General features: G+C 41.1%; 1 protein-coding gene across 4 annotated transcripts in view; it reads right to left on the bottom strand.

The window, feature by feature from the left end:
* Positions 1 to 2360: 2360 nt before the first annotated feature.
* MAP2K7 (mitogen-activated protein kinase kinase 7) overlaps positions 2361 to 21079 on the bottom strand; it is a 34480-nt gene continuing 15761 nt past the window's right edge. For 2 of the 4 annotated variants that reach the window (XM_079967040.1, XM_079967039.1), the window contains 10 exons: positions 17399 to 17549; positions 16462 to 16528; positions 16207 to 16320; positions 15763 to 15882; positions 15535 to 15642; positions 14155 to 14334; positions 13297 to 13377; positions 12665 to 12807; positions 11697 to 11742; positions 2361 to 11300 (listed from right to left, as the gene is read on the bottom strand). In XM_079967040.1, the coding sequence (XP_079823166.1) occupies positions 11163 to 11300; positions 11697 to 11742; positions 12665 to 12807; positions 13297 to 13377; positions 14155 to 14334; positions 15535 to 15642; positions 15763 to 15882; positions 16207 to 16320; positions 16462 to 16528; positions 17399 to 17549 (1148 nt within the window). In that variant the 3' untranslated portion in view covers positions 2361 to 11162. Of the gene's footprint in view, positions 11301 to 11696; positions 11743 to 12664; positions 12808 to 13296; positions 13378 to 14154; positions 14335 to 15534; positions 15643 to 15762; positions 15883 to 16206; positions 16321 to 16461; positions 16529 to 17398; positions 17550 to 18625; positions 18708 to 21079 lie in introns of those variants that run through there. The other 2 variants (XR_013836188.1, XM_079967041.1) reach the window with 2 other exon arrangements.

Genomic DNA, 21079 nt, shown 5'->3' with positions numbered 1-21079 from the left:
GGAAAACAAACAAGGGTTTTAGCAAACCACAAGCTAAACTGGAGTCAGAGTTCAATGCAGTGGCTAAAAAGACAAGCGTTTCCAAATGGGTTGAGATTCTCTTTTTTGAAGAAAAAAACGACAAGCAAATGGATCTGTACATTGGAGGTTTATTTGTATTTTTTTTAAACCTGGGGGGATGTTGTTTTAAAATCTATTTTGTTTTTACTGTATGACTGCAAACTGCCTTGAGGCTTATCTGAAAGTAATAATGCAACCCTAGGCTGCATCAACAGGAGTTTCGGTGTCCCATTCAGGAGTAATGGCACTATTCTAGAATGCTTTGGTCAGTTCACCTGAGGAACAGGGCGCTACAATTTAAGAAAGAGGGCAATAAAGATGATGAGTGAGCCTGAGACCAAGGCTGATGAGGGAAGGTTGAAGGAGCTGGTTTAGCTGTGTGGGGCAGAGTGGACATTACGTATTTGACAGGTTGCCACATAGATGGAGCAGGTTTGTTGCTCCAGAGGGTGTGACCCAAAACAATGGGTTTAAATTACAAACATTAGGAAGAATGTCCTGAACTGTTTTGACAGTGGACTGCCTCAGAAGGTGGACTCTCATCCATTACAGAATTTAAAGCAGTTTTTACGCTATCTCAGATGCTGCTGTTGTGGGTTCCCTTCATCAGCACTAAATGCACTTTGATGCTCTTCCAGCTCTTTGATTCTAGCACCCGGTGCAGTAGGTAAAGCTGAGAAACCAATCCTTCTTGAAAGTGTTCTAAGTGAGCTTCACAGCTGAGCAGGGATTTGACTCCAAGTCAAGAACAGAAAAGAAAAAGGATAAGAGAGGAAGGCTGTGATAGGAAGACGTAGCAACTGTAAAAGGCCCAGATAGGAGAAATGAAATAACTGGCTGGTTTGAAAAGAAAGCTGAAGGATGATGGGGGAAGAAATTATAGGAGATGGGTAAAAATACTTTGAGAAGAATGTGGAGGTGGGGAGGGGAAGACATAAAATAATAAGCTTTCTGCATTTTGATTCTGATTCAGCAAATTCTGCCTAAAATGGGCAGGCTGAGTCACAAAACCTCCAGAGCAAATGTACTGAACTTGAGGAAAGATGAGCTCCTAGTCACACAAAAAATGCTTCAGCAAAGAATTTAGTCAATTTTCTAACATGGATTAGGTATCAGTAAAAACCATCACCAGTAATTATCAAACTCTGCTTCCATTTTGTGAGTGGTTCTGCTGCTGCATCACTGTTTGCCTCAGCAATTTTCAGCTGTCTCAACATAAGGCAAATTGACTATCCATGATTTTGGCTTTACGCACCATCCCCAGAACATAACCCCCATGTAAGTTGAGTCTCACCTCTATGACAATTTTAGCATTTTTACTCTACATGTTAAACAAATGCAGGGAACAGGCCAACAGGTCACCGTTTCCCAAGTTTATGACAGATGTCATGTGGCAAATGTATTCAGCACATTACATTCCAATAGTCCATTTGCATGATTTAATGTTGCACCCAGAAACTGCTACGTTAGTTTTAATTGTAAACTGCTTGGAGGCCTCTGTACAGCCCAAAGACCAAATATGATTTTCCCTCCATCTTCAAATTATGTTTCCCTTCTTCTTTGAAAGACAAAACAGATATTGCTCAAATTAATGCATTCACCATTTGCTACTCTCTTCTGCTTGTTACAAAGTTACACATTTTGTGTTTTCATATTGTAAACTGCCCTGTGATCTTTGGGTGAAGGACAGTATAGAAATTTTATTAATTAATAATAATACTTACTTATTCCAAGCTTCAAGTTTGTCAGATAACTCAGCACTTCCTACCTGTGAAATATCAGTCTTTTAGATCAGGAGTGGGAAGCCTTTATTAGCTTGTGGGTCACATCATTCCCTCCTGGGCGACCTTTGGGGATGGGCAGCAGAGACAATGGGCAGAGGCAAAATGTGGGTGGAACAACAAATGTGAACTTTACCTTTGGACAGTAGGCTAGCTTCCACATATATATGCAGCTCCTCTCTGTCCTTCATTCATGCAAGAGGGGCTATAAGAATTCAAGGACACATTTCAGACAGTCAAAAACTAGTAGAGGAGGATGAGAAGCTGGGCCGGAGTGTGTGTGGACTGGGGAGAGTCCCGAAGGCCAAAGAGGGAGACCTGGAGACTCCCCTTAGCCTCAGGTTCTCCCCTTAGCCTCAGGTTCTCCACCCATTTTAAACCATGATGGAGTCATCTCCCTTAAGGTTGCCGGGATGCCCTTCTTGTTGATTGCAAGTACAAAATGATTCATGACTTAGAAATTCATTCTGGGGAAGGAAGCTGCTTTAAAATTGTGCATGAAATGGAAAGAAACAGACATTTAGGGAAAGAGAGTTTTATTTTTAAGCTTCTATGAGGGTTTTTACAAACAGAGTAAAAAAAAAAGCTTTTCAAAAGTAAGCAAGAATGTCATTTACCTTATACTATTGTAGGTATGTTTCTAAATCCAAAAGTTCCACTAAAATGGATCAGACTGGCCTCACTGCTTGGAGGCAGGCAACTACTTCTGACAAGCTGTTTGGACTGCTGACAGGGAGGTGGGGTGCTGACTAGGAAAAGGAAAGTCTCTGCTCTAAAATTTGGTGCATGCCAAGTAGTGGGCAGTGAAATTTAGGACAGTGAAATCGCACTGAGAGGTGACTAGCAAACCATAACTGGAAATAAGTGACACTGAACTGTCCTATGTTGCTGGACTGAACCTACAAGGATGGGTCCCATAGGGCACAGAAAGGAGTGTTTCACAAAGACTCTTGAAGACACCCCAGGGAGATACTATTCTCTTATTATCTTTTAAAATCCAAGGTACAACTGATATTTTAAAAAGGGATTTCTCAGCATGTAGGGAAAGCAATGAGCTCAGCAAATTGTCCACTCACCCCCAAAACTGGCCAGAGGGCCTAGGGCACTCTAAGCCTGAAATCATTTAAATTTAAATCATAAATCAGAACATTCCTCTTCTGAGACAAACTCCAGTACTTACTTTATTGGAATTTACTCAACATGTTTATCCCTGGGATAAGCCATTTCCATGCTTTCTGAACGTCATTATAACATCTAGCATACTAAGCCACATTAAACTTTTTCTTGCCTGTGACAAATGGCTCTGGGAACAACTGCTGGTGCTGGTGGGAAAAAACCCTCCAACAAGATAAAGAGGATCCATTAACCAGACATTAAACTGGAAGTAAGTAAGGAGAGCTACTAATAAAATGGCCTGCTGTGGGGATAGGAAGGAGATGTAAAAACTCTACAAACTTCCAAACAAATAGCTGAAATACTTTGGTATATAGAGCATTACTTTCTTTTTAAAATGGTTTGGTTTACAGCACCAATGTGAAACTAGAGCCAAATTATTTTTTTTAAAAAAATTAAGAACCACTCTACAGGTAAGTATATATATATGGTGACAATTTTGTTGTTTCTAAGAAGCTCCCCTTAAGCAGGATAAACAAAACAGGACTTCTCTCCAGACCTGATCCCAAAGTTCTCAGAGATAACCATTTCTCCAAACTTCACTGTGTGAGTGTACAAACCATCTCTAAAACTAGGATGTGACAGAAACAAGTAATGTGAACTGTCTCTCCTAAGTCCCCTTCCTCTACCTACAGGCACACCCCATCAGTTCATGTCGCATGCCAATTCCTGTGCTACCATTCTGAAATATTGTGTTCTTGTATTTGGGCAAAATCCACTACAGCTACAGAGGAACAGTATTTTCTCTCTACTTGGGAATAAAACTCAATATTGGCAGGGTGTCTGCAAGTTCTCCAACTCATCTCCTGGTCAATCTTCCTATTTTACAGGGCTATAAATTCTCATGTTTTTGACTGCAACTCTTGTGAATCAGGTGTTTGGAAAATAACCTAGAACAGCTTGATCTACATTAGAAAAAAAAATTCTTAAAAGGTAACTGACTAGCATTTGTTCTAAATTAAAATTCCGAAGCCAGCAGGCAAGCATAAATATTCAACTTATCAGCTTAATTATCATTATCATTTTAAAGCAAATTTCATGAATTCTTCAACACAGAGTTTGGTCAATCTGCATAATCATGATTCTCTTGATTTCCAGCCTCAGTCCTTCTTCCAATATTACCTATGAGCAACTTCACCGACTCTTAGCCTTATGATATTGAATCCTGGGAATTTTAAAGTTACATGATTCCAAGACTTCGCGTGCCCAACCACAGCCCGAGCATTTCAAGTCCCTTAGAGAAGAATCAAGCACTGGAATTAATTTGGACTGTGGTCTGCAACCTGAAATTAAATCTGTTTGTGATGCTCCATTCCTCCACTTTGAGAAAACAGTCTACTCACCAAATACTATAAATGAAAAATACACCCTCCATAAGAAGTCAAAGAAAGGGAAGTTTTAAAAAATAAATTAAACACACACACACACAGTTCCCTGTGGGCAATAAATAAATGTGCACAAAAGTGTAGCTTTGAATACTTGGAACTAACATGAGGGAGGTTGGTTGAGCAAGCAAAGCTAAACTGCTGGCCGTCTGAAACCTTCTGACTGCTCACATGAGTACAGCATTGTCCTGGTGGATGTCCATGATACAAAGCTTCCAGGTGTTTCCATGACGCCGATTTCAGTATAACAGGTCAGCAAAGGAAGATACAGCATTGGAGAAGATACAGCAAATTGGCTACTAGTTCTATGGTGGCTGCAACTCAAGTCAATTTGGCTGCCACCACTCAGTAGCTCTGCTCTCAAACCCCTCTATGAAACTTTGGATCATGCCCTTTTTAATGAAAAGGCAGCAAAGCAAAAGTTTGGTGGCTACAAAAAACAAAATACAAAAACAAAATCAAGCAGCCCCTAAAGCTTAAGGTGTTCAGGCAGTCCTGAATCAAGACAAGTGACCAAATTTACAAGTAATCCAAAGTTAAAGTCCCTTTCTGTATAAGATAGAAGTTACTTCTATTTACTTTAACATGCAAATTTATAATATATGGTATATAGAGAATATAGTGAAATGCTAATGTCTAGAATATAACCATCTACCCAGCTAGTCTCTGCCTTACCTTTGGCATGATTTTTTTTTTTTACAGTTTTGTTTGTTTTAAAATCCCCCATTTGAATTGCATGCACCACACGCTGCACACCTGTGCCCCACCCACCCCAATATCCCCACACACTTTAAGAGCAGATGTCAGGCAGGCGATTGTAAACATTTAGCCATCCAGATTAAAAATAACATTAACAAAGATTTGTTCTAAATTAATACATTAAAAAAATAATTTAAAAAATGCAATAAAACTGCATTTTTTTCCTCAATTTTTCTTGAAAAGACATCCCGTGTTTTTGAACGTTTGAAAAAACCTTTAACGTTTCCCAAACCTATCCCACCCCTGTATGCTCCCCCCACCATGGCAAGCTAAATTATAACCTTCTTTTGAGAATGGAAAACACCCTTCCACATTTGAGAGTTAGGCAATCTCCTGATAAGAGGTTATTCTTGCTTTCTCTTGAAGTAAAGGGAAGATGAACCAGGCTCTTCAAGAGGTCAATTGTTTTTGGGTGGTCTGCCGTGTCTGAGAGCTTCAAGTCCAAAGGGAAATAGAATACTGTATCCAAACTCATTTCTTGAAAGGGACAAATGTGCAATTTTTTAAAGTGAACCCAGAAGCTTTCCGCTTCAAATGCTGAACAACAATCTAATAATTCTGAACCTGTGTAAATATTATGTTTTATAAACACTTCGGCCATGTTCTCCATCAGGATAAATTTTCAGTTCATGAAAAATATTTTCAATTTTGAATTTTAACCTTAATTGACATTTGCACAACTTCTATTTTTTTTATAACAAAAAAAATCTGATTTAGTTCTGGGACTTTACCAAGTCATTGTACTGTGTTTCATCTAATAGTCATTTTATAAATACTCAAGTACATACTTCACTATGTACTGAAGTACTTGCATGCAAACAGTCTAATTCCCTTGAAGACCCTTGCTGGTATCTTATGCCTTGCTAAGACAAGAACACAAACTCAGACACCTGGAGAAATCTCTTGGTATCTCTTCTAGCTACTGCTCTGCTGTACATATGATGAAATGTGCAGGAAAAATCTCATACGTCACATTTCCAAACATGTAGGCAAATTTATTTCACAACTTTGTGGGAGGAGCACTTCTAAACCTTGACGTCTTGAGGCACTAGAGAAAGGAGAGCCAAAAGATTTATATATTTATTTAATGGCTGGAACAAGCTTCCAGATGGAAAGTTAAAACAGCGCAAGGCTGAAGTTACTTATTTTAAGCAACTTTTTTTTTTTAAGGGCTCTTTTCTTAAATTCCAAGTTCACAAGATACAACACAAATGTTCAATAAATATCCACTAAAAAAATCAACGGACAAAATAGCTTTTCAGGAGTTACATTACAGGAGGCACTTATTCATAGGACCTGACAGTTCCATCACTTGGAATCTCAAACGGAATAAAGCTTTTAGGAGCAGCAAAGCAGATACCTACAAATTCTTAAACACCAAGAAGAAACAAAACCCAAAAGCCATCTTTAAAGAGAAAAATCTCATCGTTGCAAAGCCAATCCCATCATTAGGGGCACCTGCTTTCCATTAGCACTAGAAAACCCAGTGCTCTAATAACATTCTTGTACTCTCAACTATCTTCTTCCAACCAATGCTTCTTGATTTAAGATTTCCAGGGCCTAGCCAGCCACTAAAGATTAGGGCTGTGGTGCACGTCTAACCAATTCATGCTGGCAATGGCTAATAAAAAAGTTTTGAGAGGCTCTGTGCTCTAAAGCTAAACCATGGTTTTTAGGTCAAGCCAGAAGGTAGATCCACTCCTAGTTCCACTTTTAGATATCAGCCACTTTGGAAAGGTACCAGCGCCAGTTGTCATACTATGTATCACCAGTTCTCTGCCAACTAGTATACTTCATTTGCTAAAGTACATTTCATAGAAGTCCAATGGAAGAACAGGTTGTAGAGCCAAAAGGAGGGCACACCCAGCTTTTAGGACAAGACAATAAAACGGCTCCCATTGGACTGCTTCTACTAACCCTTTCTATTTATCTCTTTCCCACACCTTCTGTACTTCCCAGTACATTCCGCACATTAACTTGACATCCAATTTAAACACCACTTTCTTCTACACGCAGCCCAGTGCCGTTCTCAACTTGCACGTGCTGTTCTTCCACCTGGATCTCGAGTCCAACTTTTCACACTTCCAATATCTCCTCTGTTCCCTCACCTGCGCCAGCATTCTCTACCCAAGGTGCTTCACTTCCCCGACAAAACACGCCCAGACCTTTGATGACTACCAGCCTACTTTCCAAGATGAATTCTCAAAAGTGGTGATTAACTCCGCAATTGCTGGACTGTGCAAAAGCAAGCAGAAGGGTGAGGGCCTATCACTGAGATAGACGGGCCACCCTGATCATCCATGGAGAAGACTACTGCAACTGGTCCTAGTGGTCACCAGGGCTTTAGTTCTCCTATGAGTTTCTCATTATATCTTTCAGACACTCTACTCCTTCTCTAGGCAGTTCAATATTTTGACAGTGTACTGCTCTTCTTGTCATCTTGTGGAAGATGCCCTAGAAAGCATGCTTTACTCTTCTCCAAACCACTTTTTGTGTGCAAGTGACATCTCAAATCTGCATCTTTATGGGATCATTCTTGTATCAATTTGAAGTTGGGAGGCCTGAACAATTCCTAACCAAAACACATTTCTGTGGCAAAATGATCTCCTATGCCCTTCACCCCGACAGATGATATCTCCAAGTAGTCTTAATATGAGCTTTCTTGTTATTTTGCTCAAAGGAAACACAAAACTGCATTTCTACTATGTTTGTCCTCTACCCAAAGAGCTTCCAATATGGCAAAAAGATCTTGCTATTGAAAATAACAAAGTCTTTTGCCTATGCGGAACCACCCATTTATTTATTTTTTTGAAAAGCACGACTCAATATCTTGAAATCAAAACCATGTCTGGATGTACATTACTGACTCTCTAAATCAAAGTTTAGGAAGTCAGCAAACATCAGGCATGCATTCTCCTCCTTTACCCCCACCCTGTGTTGGTGCAGAGATCCTGGTTAGTTTCAGCTGCAATTCCCCATTGTGTCTGAATTGGCAAACTGTTATTTTACTAACCAGGATCAAACCATGGTTTATTATTACTGCTAGAGAACTGTAACAGCTCAGTTTACTATTTCAGATCCAATGGGAAACTGTAGTTTACTCTAACAAGATCAGATTACTAATGGGAAAGGTAAGTGTGTGAGTTTGTTGTTTGTTCCTGGTTCTCAAACTATGGTTTAGCACACTATTTTCAAGCTACTTTCAAACTGTGGCATAATGTCTTTGGAACACTCAGATTTTCTTAAAATTCTGGAGAGTTTAGGAAGACATCATAGCCAAAGTTCACAGAAGAGGCTAAATAAACATCTTGCTGAAGCCTCCACAATACTAAAGGAATTCATCTTGGAGGCTAGCATCTCTTAAACATGCACTGCAGCACCACCTTCTGTTTTTCATTAGACACCCACAGGTAAACTTCATTGCTTTTCCTACTCCACTTCCATAAAACCATTAATATTCACTCACTGTTTGGACGCATCTTAAATCAGAAACTTGCTTTCTCTGCTCACTGCCCTTTAGTTTTCACCAGCTCTTCACTTCCAACTTTCTCTCATACAGCAAATGTCTTTTCATATAATACACTCCATCCATTTTCTTTTAGGCACAAAACCACCTACTCATAAAGCCTGTGTGCAAATGAAATTGCCTTCCTTCATATTCCGAAAAATGCTGCCACATTAACAGTCACTACTGAGGTCAGCAGAATAACTGAACTTCCACAGTGTGTTGTAACGATGTCCCAGTCACAAGGAATGAAAACCTCCACCCTCTCAGGAAATGAACTCTCCGTGTCCTCCAAGCTCTTTGGTAACTTGCCTCATTTTGTTAGCAACTATCCACTCTAAAAATCTAATCAGTCACAGAAAACACCCACCTACTTCTTCACAAGTCAAGCAAGTGCACTGCCCCATTTTCAAAGGACCCTCTTGGTCTGGTCTGACTTTCTGGCAGGTTGTCCAGCACCCCCAAGCACTTTGTAGGACATGCCTGGACATGGATTATGCTATAACTGCTCCTCCCTCCACTAATTCTGCCACTGAATGTACCTAATTTTGGCTCCCCTTGGAAACATAATACAATATAGGAGATCCCCTTGGAAACAGCCAGAATATAGATGGAATCATGTCTCAAGGAGTTGTACTAAGCAGACAGCCCAGCATCATCAATGACCACAGGAGCATCTCCTTTTCAGGACATCCCAAGTACTGTTATGACTTTAGTCTAAAACTTCTGTGTGCGTGTGTGTGTGTGTGTTGGGTTTATGAAGTTGATCTATACATCTAGTATAGTATGGCATCTGACAGTGCAGTGCACCATCATGCCTGCACCACAAGTAACCACACTAACCCAAATATCCATAGGATTGAGACAAGAGCTAAGATTATGGTACTCTAACCTTTGCTAGCAAGAGAAAGCAGGAATAAGCCTCACCTTCAGGTTAACAGTCAGAGCTTCAGGACTGTGCTTTAACCTCTGGACTACCTGAAATGCAATTGTTATTGGCAGAATTGACTCAAGAAGAAAACCACAATTCATTCCCAAAGTCTCTGACCACCGCTCATTCCCAAGGCTGATGGTGGCAATTGTTGCCCCTAAAGGTTTATATGACAACTTCAGTGACCCAGAGACCTTGGTGCCTACAGCATGGCCCCAACACTTTGGGAATGCCTGTCAATTAGAGTTGACTGGAATTCTGTCCCTTCTGGCTTCTTATCCTGTTAAAAACACTAGCAGAAAAAAAGCTTTATTCTGAAAGAGTAGGATTGAGGAGGGTGCTCAGCCTTCATCCTCCAAGCCTTTTGGATAATTTAGAATCCCGCCTCTGAGATTCCATGAAGTCTGAGCATCTAGACAGACAGTGCAGATTCTAGCCCATGATTTCCAAAGAGCAAACTCTGACCAATTCTCAACTGGAGATACACACTTGTGACCAGTTAAGAATCGAGTCAATTAAGTCCACAATAGGGCATAAATGTGTTTCTATTTAAATATATTAAAGAATCCCTAAGACACAGCAATAAGAATCATTTGGGCTGAATCTTTTTTTAAAAATGGCTTTCTTGATGCCAGGATTATCTTTTAAGTTCTGCTTTTCCTTTTCTTAAATACTGGAAGAAAATGAACAAGCATTTATCCTAGCACCAAACACACACTTTGGTAAATAAAACACCACTGACAAAACTTTGTTCACGCTCAAAACAAAAGATAGGAACCCCTGAGTTCAAAAAGAATTGAAGAGGGAAAAAAATCACTTTAACTGAGCTACTCTTGGATGAGAATAATTCTCAAACCTACACTTTCCTGTCTACCTAAGCCCTAAGAAAAAATGAAACCAAGACAACAGCAACAGCTAAGCTCAGAATCTAAAGCAGCAGACGACCCATCTACGTCCAGCCCCATTCCCCCTCAGCAAATACAATCCCAAAAACACAAATGAAAAAACAAAAAACAAAAACAGACATTAATAACGCAGGGATGGGTGAATGGGTGCAGCAGGCGGCCCGCAGCACCACAAGTCCAAACTTAATAAATAAGTGGTAAAAAAAATATCTTCTTTTTCCTTTTGTGTGTTTTGTGTCTGTTCACAGTGTGTGAGCAAGGGTCACTGTTGAGCCTCCAGACAAGGTAGAGAGAGACAAGCAGGGAGCAGCTGTCACTTCGTGGCAACTCCGGATGGCAGGCGCTCTATCACAGAAAGATAACAAGCACAGGCTGGAAAAGGCCTTGTATTCTTGGGCTGCCTGGTGCCAGAAATGCCAAAGGCTCTAGAACACACCCACATTCCAGAAAGACCAGACAGCCACCCCATCTCTTCATGGCAATACTGAAGGAAAAGACAACATGGGCCAGGGTGATTTGAGCAGGTGAAGCAAACAATTCATGCCACTGAAGAGTTGCTGCTGTGAGGGCAGGTGTCTGTTGTGGTGCTCTCTCCTCTTGCCCCACCTTGCAAGCTCTGTCTGCCAAGGGGTCCTTCCTTGGCACAATAGCCACTCTACATGGCTACCTGGTGAAGAATGGCAGGTGGTGCTGGCTAAGGATGCTACTCGTGCGGGGTGACTCTGTCTTAGCCATGACATCTTTGAACCAGGACGCCACATCCACTTCCAGTGTCTCATAACGCTTGATGAAGTTATGTTCCTGCAAAGGAACAGGCAAAACGAGATGGAAAATAAGCAAGGGAGTCACACCACCTGTGTTATTTCTACAGAGCTGTGAGCAACAGTTGTCAGCTATAGCTAAGCAACAAGGAGGATACACAACAGCAACAAACATGAGCAGGGAAAAATCTGACCAAAGTCAAATAAAAAAGTAAAAGAACTTTCCCTCTCCTTTAAAGAAACTATGTGGAGAAAAGAAAGGATGTCACTTTATTAATCTCAGCTTCCGTGCCAGTTGGCACAAACTAGTTCCAGTAAATGTTACTGGTTATTTCTAAACTTTAAGGGTTGGCAGAAGCACCCACTGTGGCCTTTTTCCAAGCCCTGGGGGATTTTTTAAAATATTCACAATGAAAGAGGTGTGACCAATACTTACAAGTAGCTTGTTGTACTTTGGTCTCTTCCTGTGATCTTTAGTAAGGCTAGAAATAACATAAACACACATTCAAAACACAGGATCCAATTTATTTTATGGAGCAACCAACACAGCATGTTTCCACTACCTGATGCATAATGGATCTTTGCAAACAGAGCTCATATTGACATAGGTCTACTCTAAGTTTCAAACTCTCTCAGCCAAACAGGATGAAGTCCATTATCCTGCCGTACCAATAATCTTTCAGGGTCAACTTCCTATGCCCAGTATCCTATGGCAGTTTGCAACAATCTTACATGGGGTTGTCTGATGGAATCCAGGAGTGGCAAGTTGGACACATAAGCTCAAAGTTAACTGGAACAAAACAATCACTATCAGAAGTTGATTTTCTGTTTGAACATTTGTGGAAGTGTCAATGCCAGTTGCAAGGAGTGCAATTCATTTACAGCTGCCTAATTGTTGGAAGGAATGGAAACAAGGAAAGATGGGGAAATGTAACTAACTTACGACATGTTACTTTTTATTTCCGTGGCAATGAAGGACTTCTTACACCTTTAGAACCGGTACATCAGACACAGAAAAGAGGTAAGAGCCAGGAATGTGTAGACAATAAGAGGTCATACACAACGATGTGCTAGCCCAGAATTTAAGCACAGCTGTCCTGGAGGCAGATATGGGATTTCCTTTCTAGGTGGAAATCACCAGCACAGGTTGAGTTCTTTCTTTAGAAGAGCATGGTACCAGTTTGAACAAGCAGAACAGTTCCAATTCTCTTTTACATACGCTATTAATAGTACTGAAGATGGGGTGTCCTAGAATTAACATTAGCCAATATCTGAGAAAGCAACTGGTGTGCAAGAGTTCAGCAGGAAAGTGAGGAACCAGCTGGAACTGCAGGGCTTCCTGTCTATGTAAGAAATGTTGAAGCAGCCGCTCTACATAACATGAATTTAAGGCACTTCACTCACCAGTCTTTCACAAAGGACTGGAAATCCACAGAAAATCCCATGTTGTTTGGGAGAAGGGGAGGATCTTCCTGCAACACCTTGGTGAGGACTTCAAAATCTGTTTTACAGTTCTTGTAGGGGAACTGACCTGTAGCCAGCTCAACCTGCATTAGGGGTGGTAGAGAAATGAAAAATAAGGGATTAAAAACAGAAATAATCTAAAAAGCATAATTATCATCAGCATCTCTTCAATGATGCTTCAGTGATGTATATGCCACTATTTGCAGTTACAACAAAAGTAAATAGATAAAAATCCATACAAACAACACAATTCTAAATGATTGTACAGAAAGAGACGAGAGCAAGAAAGGGAAGAAATGTAGAACAGAATGATCACTTGGCTTATCCAGCCTCAATAGTAGAGACAAAAATGGGGTTCAGGATAGCCAGAATTCAGCCTCCTTTGAATCAGTTAACTCCATTAAAAAAAACTGAAGAAAAGAGAAGAAAAACTCACCCCAAAGCTTATTGCTGTTTATGTCATGTATTAAGGACTGCATACATTAAAGGATGATTGAGATATGATCCAGAACTTGAAGATCCCAACAAGGGTACACAAATTTCCTTAAAAATGGGGAGCAGGTTTTACTTACCAGAGAGATGCCCAGGCTCCAAACATCTGCACGGATATCATAATCTGGTTTTGAGGGATCAGGGGGATCTATTCTCTCAGGCTGGAAACAAAAAGATTATTACAAATTCAGTCAAAAATAAAACCTCTTTGCCACTGGTCTCTTTATCTGCACCTAGCAAGATTCCCCTAATTACAGAAGCCAAACCATGGGTGGAATTCAATGCAGCACGAAGTGGGTGTGGGTGTGCACAGAATGAATGCCACTCACACAGCAAGACTTCCCCCATCCTCCTAAACCTGTTCTGTGGGTTCCCTCAACCTTCCAGAGCAGATTTAGGGGGAAGCACATGGGTAAATGGGGAGAGGAGGGAGAGTCTCACTGCATGGGTGGGCCTTGTTCCGTGCACACAAAAACTTAGCTGAATCCCACTGGATGTTGCTAAGACAAAATTGCAGGCTGTTTTGATACCGTAACAGCATCTGCATAATAGTTGCCATAGAGTTTCCCAAAAGCTCAGGCCAAATCTAGTGACAACTTTCTACAGTAAAATGCAAGCGATGGAATTCTTAGTCCTGCAGAGAAGTTATCGTGACACATGGTGCATTTCAACGGCTGCAACAAAGTGGGTCTGGCCTAGAGCACTGCTAGGATGAGAGACTGCTAGGGATCATACCCAACCCATGCAAAGCAGCTTGGAGGAAGAATGACATAAAAGTTTAACAAATAAAGAGTATTTAATTAAATCATACACAAGCTATTCTGAGCAATTTGTAGGAAGAGCAACATACAATGTCACTTTTTTTTTTTTTTGCTCAGTTCCATCACAGCACAGCAAGATTCCTGCTGCTGTTCTCTCACCATCTGCCCATCTCTTACCGCCATATATGCTGCGCAACCAGCACTCCGGGTTTTGGCTTTCGAGTCCACCAGCCTCCCACTGATCCCGAAGTCACACAATTTGATTTGCCCCCTCTCATCCAACAAGATATTTGAAGGCTTCACATCTCTATGGATGACACCATGCTTCTCTTTCAGATAGTAGAGCGCTTTGACAATCTGAAAGCAACACATCGGAAACAATGCGGAAGAATTAATTGTTGCTCACTATAAGGAAAACAACTCAGAACTAGTCTAGAACTCATGATACCCTTTTATCAACGTGCCTGTAAAAACATGTTGCTGCTTAGAGAACAAAGGTTATGCACTCAGCAATCAGTCTGAGGCTTTCGTGATACTTGGAAAAGATAGTTTCAGCTATCTGGGGCAAAACGTCTTGTATACACAACAACTTGTGAGGAGACAGCGTTACAGCACAGCCCTTCAGTCATGCAGATTACCAAACAGTTTTCAGGGATACCACTGGGGGAAAAGAAAGGTGGCATGTTCATGAACTGTTGTTACTATTGAAATGCTGTTACTATTCTTGGCATCCTAAGGTGAGATATTGGGCTTCATATTTTCAGTGGGGTGTGATAATACTTCAGACTCTTCAACCGAGCCCTAGATTTTATCACAACTCATTATGCAGCATCAAGAGGGGGGACATGGCAAAAAGGAAATCAAAACAACCGCGCAGAACAGAGCGCCCAGTCCTGGGTTCCAAATTTTGCCAAAATCCGCCCAACAGTGCAGTCACTATTTAAAAAATCTTATTCCCTCTGCTGTCCACAACAGCATTTTGCTCCAAGCAGGGAAGCTTAGCTCATTTTTGTGTGCCAAAAGAGAAACAGATGTGTGAGGCTCAAGTAAATGGAGAATGGTATATAAAATAACAAATAACAAGTGGAAAATGATTGCTGTGCCTTCAAAAACTGCAGAAAATGCAGCTGAAAAAGAATAATACCTGGATGCCATATGCAGGAAGGAGTTTGAAGCACAACATATCTCCTTAAAAGCCATGATCATGGAAACCTGGAAGCAATTAATGGCTCCTCTGTGTCATAGACAAAACAAGCCAGGTTCTAGCTTGTCATGTTGTGTGGACCTGGACTCATGGCTTGTTTCCCAAGAATAAACCTTTGTTACCACTCATCAGTTTGGAGGAAACAAGCCATGAGCCCAAGTCCAGGCGACATGACAGACCAGATATATAGCTTGTTTTATCTGTGAATCTGCCACAGCTGGAGCAAGGAAGGAGTACTATTAAGTAGCCTATACCAGCATGCTATTCGTTCCATGTTTAGCATGACATGTGAACTGGGCCAATGTCTAGATGGGGGAAATGTGAGATCTAAATGTAAAAAGAAAAAACCTCACCGCCACAGTCATCTTTCCCAAGATCCTCTCAGGGATAGGCCCTTGGATTCGTTTTTTCAGCTTCTCTGCACATGTGCCCATTAGCTCCATGGCTATAAAAACATCAGTCTAAGGGATGGGGGGGGAGTAAAAAAAAAGTAAAAATTAAGGTTATTATGATGTGGCTGTTCTAAATACATTGAAAAATACAGACGGACTTGAGAAAACAGTAGCATCGTCTTCATTTACATTTGTGATGAAAGTTCCAAAGCACTGAACAATGTAAGGACAGTCATGACTCTTCAGCACCACATCCAGGTCCATCAGAATCCTCTTGTTCTCCTCTTTGTTACCAGAACGACGCATTTGCTGAACAGAGAAGAGAATGGAAATTAGGAGCAGAAGTGGAAAGAGCCAAAAGAGTCGCGGGTGATAATGCTTTGACCCACAAAGGGCCTCATGGCCCTTAACTGTTTTATGATTAATTCACACAGCATCACTACTTTCCATCAAAGAAAGTTAAGGCCCCCTTAATCCTGCCCAACTGGATTCTCTCTCAACAGCTGACACAGGAACCAAATAATCTGTGGCACCTAAGAGTTTCACCAGCAATGAACCTTCTAGAAGTCCAACTCTGCCATTTCCTTTCATCTTAAGCTATCTTCCACTCAATACCCAGTAGATCTACCTCACCTTCACAGCTATGATGTGTCCAGTCTTCTTGAAACGCATTTTCCACACCTGTCCACACGTCCCACTTCCAATCTCACCCAGATTTTCTAGGTCATTGATTTCTGCTTGGTATCTCTGTGAGAAGATGAGAACATAGAGAAGCTACTCATCAATCCATTTTATATTGAAAAGGGTAGGGAGTTGCTTTTGGTTAATTCTTAATATACATCAGGCTTCAATATATTTCGAACTGCTGCACCTCTCAAGTCAGCTCACCTGCCCTCCGATGGTCAAGTAACCCGTTTGCTTCATAATTTCCTGCAGTTTCTGATCAATCTCTATACTAGAAAGGGAAAGAGAAAAAAGGAAAAATATTGTGTTTGCTTCCATTTAGCCATGGCACACAAATATCTCAGACCCTTCTCTCTGCAGAAACGGGCTCCATCTCTATGGAGAACCACACATTCTCTTCTCAACAAGGGCATCTAGACAGCCCTACAAACTAGTAGATCTCCATCATGAGAGAATTTCTAATATGAATTCAAAGCCAGCAACTCACAAGTCAATTACATAACAAGACACCTCAATCTGCAGATCAGAACAGTGCAGGTTAAATCATGAGTTTTTATTACCTGGTGAAACCCAAAAAAGCAGCAGGTCTTCTACTAACTCCCAGGGCCATTACTGTATCTTTTTGTGTGCATGCTATAAATCACTCATTTAGCAGACAAACTTAGCACGTTAATTCACAAACAGGAGAGTTTAAACTTTGCATGGGCTGCTACTGATATTACATGATATTACAAAAAAAAAATGCAACTCAAGGCAACTAGGGGTTATGAAAGTTCCATATCTACCTAACAAAGATGGTTTGAGACAGGAGCCCTTTTCAAAAGCTCTGCCTCTTACATCAAAAGAACAGTGTGAAGCAGCTGTTTAGACTGTGGCAATAGCAATAAGCAACAAGATTAAAGTGCCTAGAGAACATTCAGTTCCCCAACACGCTATTATCCACGGCTGTACAGGCACAAGGACAGCAAACGCTTCATGTATTGTGCGCAGACCTGTCTGATCAAATGGCAAGCACAACATAAAACCTTTGCTCCAAATTGCTTCCCTTTCTCAAAACAAGTTGGTCCCTCCTGTCTCAATACAGCAGTGAAGATGAGCACAGCACACCAGAACCTGCCTCATTTGCTCTAGTTCTGCTTACCTCTCCATGCTCTTGTTCATGTGGAAGGGGGGCTGAGGAGGCAGGCCCAGAAAGTTTCGGGGGCGTGACGGATGAGTGTGATGATGCTGGGGCGAGCTGTCCAAAGAGGTGGAGCGGCTACTTCCATCGTTGGCTAAGGGAAGCTGCAATGCTGAGAGGAGAGGAGAGGAAAAGTCAGGCAGGGAGGCTTCAATGCATGGGCTCCAGGTTCAAGCTAGGTTCCTTTGCAGCCCAAGCCCACAATGTTTCTTGTCTTGAAGGCAGGGGTGCTAGAAAACCAGCCTGTGGTTCCAATAAAAAGTCAGTTGTTACCTTGACTTTTGAGGTGTCAGCTTAGCCCTACTGTACTCCCAAGGTGTTCTAAAATCCCATCTTCTCAAATCTGTGTGGAAGCCACAGCATTTAACTGCACCATCCTGGGGATAGCTCTATCTGGGCACAATGAACAGGGTCTTCCCCTGTTTTCCTGAGAGGATGGCCAGGCTTCACTCATATGAGGATCCATGCAGCAAGTTAAACTGGATTGTTGGTGCCTATGCATATATTAAAACAGTTGGCATCTGTTGACTGGGAATAAGCCATAAACTGGCATATTCATGTTACATTGGTAGGCACCAGTGACCTGCCTGGTAGGCAGATCAATGACTGTGTGGATATTATACTGGCAAGTTGTTTGCAGGCTTAATCTGGGCCTAGAACCAGGAGGGAGAGTATGTGTGGTTTAAAATTAAATCCATTTTTAGAAAGAACCTGCTTCTGGAACTAAAGATAAAGCCTAGTTTCTCTGCCCAGGGGCTTGTGCAGTGAGTGTGATGTGAGATAGCACCAAGAACTTTCTTCCTGCTTGGTCTTAGCACAAGCATATTTAGACAGAGGTCTCTGCTAAGCCTGAAGAGAGCTTTCTAAGGGCAACTATCCATTTTTGAACAAATCTAAAAGAGGGGATTCTTCAGGGCACCTAGATCAAGAAACTGCTGTATCCTGGGAATAGCACAGGCAAGCAGAAGTCATGCTGCACAGGTTTTAGAAACATCTGTTAGTAGCTGAATGGTTACATCTAATCTTTCCAGCACAATGTGTACAATTATTTGATACTGCAATTCTTCCCATAACCTTTCATATTTTACCTGGTTTCCTGTGTCTACATAGGTTTTAATCCAAAAATAGGAAGACACAGCGAGGCACACAGCCAGAGTACAACAATTCTACACAGACATCCCAACTCACCTCCACTTAGCTCAGAGGCTAAGCAGTGCATCATGAGATCAAGCAAAGTTGCAACTCATATTCTTGGTGATATGGCTTATTTCTAAAAATGGGAATAGGAGTGTCCCTTAAATCAACGAGTGAATAAGTCGTAGTGCTGGAGTGGGGAAGCTGTGACCCTCCAGAAGCCGGAATCCAACCTGCATCATCCTTGATCAATGGCCATGCTGGCGGGAGGTGGGAATTCAACAACGTCTAGCAGGACGCAAGTTCCCCACCCCGGCCTCAGTGGATTTGCTTGCTCATTTGAAAAATAAAAAGCTCAGCCACACACAACTTCCTTCATCAACACTTCTATCCCCTCCAAGGTTGCAAATATTAAGGTGGGAGAGGCAGAAAGAAAAGTGCTGCTACTGTCAGTTAGTTATGATAGGTTGCCGGTACTAAAGTGGATTCTCAAGTATCAGTTTCCTGATACTTGGGCAGAAGTGATGATTTCAGGCAGGAATTATGTTTCAGAAGAATTGTGCCAGGTTCTATACAAAATACTTAACAAGTGAACCCACTCTCAATGCTTGGGCAGCCCCCAACTTCCACTTCGAGAGCAGCTGCATCAGCCATGAATAACAGATCAACGTGCAATGCAACATGCTAGCTAGAATTCTGTCCTGGGATCTAAAGAGGTATAATAGTTCATAGCGAGGCAGTAAAATGTTTTGACTGCTTTTCTTTGAACAACTAATTCTCACAAAAGTCACAAACTGCTCTTGAAATTCTTCTCAGCTTCAAAAATAATGTCTCGTATGGCATGGGGAAAGAGAGGAGCTGCTGTTTGAAGAAAGCAAGTAAGAAGTCCCCATGGACTCTCCTGGCCTCAAGACTGAGACTGCATAAAATAGGAATACTTTTTAAAATATAAACAATGAAGCTCTATTAAGATAACAAAATGTACGTCTTCTGCTAAAAGAGCTCCCTTTATATTGCATCTATAATCCTTACAACTGTTATGTAAGGTAGATCAGTATAACAGGTGGAGAAAGGGATACTGAGGCTAGCCAAAAGAGGTCATGAAGTGAGATTGTAACAAGGGATGTCTTAACACTCAGATGAGCTTATTCTTGATATGTTTCATTGTAATGTGCAGTGCGGTCCACGCTACAAAGATTTACAGGATGACAACATCTTGGAGACAGACCCCCCCCCCAATTGAAGAGTAAGGGGTTTTAAAATTGTGGTTCATCTCAATTAGTACCAGTTCATGGAAACTACTAAAGGTGATACTTGCTTCTCTTGCAAGTGACCACAAAATGCTTGTACATAATCCCTTGGGGCAGAGAATAGGAGCAAACCAATGGAGTACAGGTCATCTGAATTCAAATCCAAAAAGGAAGCTTCCTCAGCTAGAAAATGAATTAAGGAGAGCTGACTATTTCTGAAATATGTATATATTTAAAGGCATAATCATTTTTATTGCTAAGGACAAGAGAATTCTAAAATGGCCAGTGCAGGATTTTTAAATTCCCTGAAAAGGAGCTTCTAGTTAGTATAACCTGAAAACAAAGAAAGAAAATACAGGAAATGGATGAAAATTTCTGCAAGGTTGACAAAAAGCACAAGGCGCCAGATTCAGCTAAATGATCTCACTAGCAGAAGTCCATGCAAATGCTTCCACCACACAACCGAGTTTCCCCCAATGCCCACCCAGTGGCTGGGATGGGGTGGGCTGAGATGTTCTAGAGACTCCCCAGAATGACACAGGGGGAGTGTAGAGGTTGTTTCATCAAACAAGCGGAACTGCTTGCACCGATAGAGCTCAGCGCTACCTTGAATTTCTCTAAACTTATTCAATTACCAGAAAGGCACAGATTAAAGCATTAATTACAATGTATGCAATAAATACAACATAGAGGAAATAGTATGGGTTTTATTAAGGTTTTCTGTTGCGACAGTAAAACAAATTTCTAATGAGAAGTTTGGAGGATGTGTTGGTAGGACTGGTTCTGTGGGCAAAGGAGCAAAATAATCTAATGGTGCTTCAATTTCCATCCAAGGACTGGGGTATATAGGTGGGTCCTAACTAGCTAAGTCTTAGAAGCAGCTAACTAGCTGAGGCCTAGTTTTCACAAATAGCAGATCAAGTCTGGCAGATCAATGGTAGAAATGTAAGTGTCATCATACAAACATCTGTTCTCCAGGTTGTCTCCACCTGGCAGGTATGAAAGGCATTAACCTATTTGCTTATTTTAGGGGATAAAAACTATTTAAAAGAGGTAGAAATGTTATTGCTGCAAAAATGGGTGATTCAACTCTGATGAAGTCTCAAACACTATTGAATTACATTAATTTAAGAAACCATTATTTAATGTGATATTCTTTCCTGGTCTCTCATAGTTTTCAGAAACACTGCAGTCTTGCTCATGGAACAGCTATGTTGTATTAAAGCTCAGGTTTGGCAACAATTTTTCATAAAGTTTT

Source organism: Podarcis cretensis (assembly GCF_951804945.1).
Source record: "Podarcis cretensis genome assembly, chromosome: 2".
Classification (NCBI taxonomy): domain Eukaryota; kingdom Metazoa; phylum Chordata; class Lepidosauria; order Squamata; family Lacertidae; genus Podarcis; species Podarcis cretensis.
Note: the sequence above shows the minus strand (reverse complement) of the source record. Positions and strands in the feature narration are given on the sequence as shown.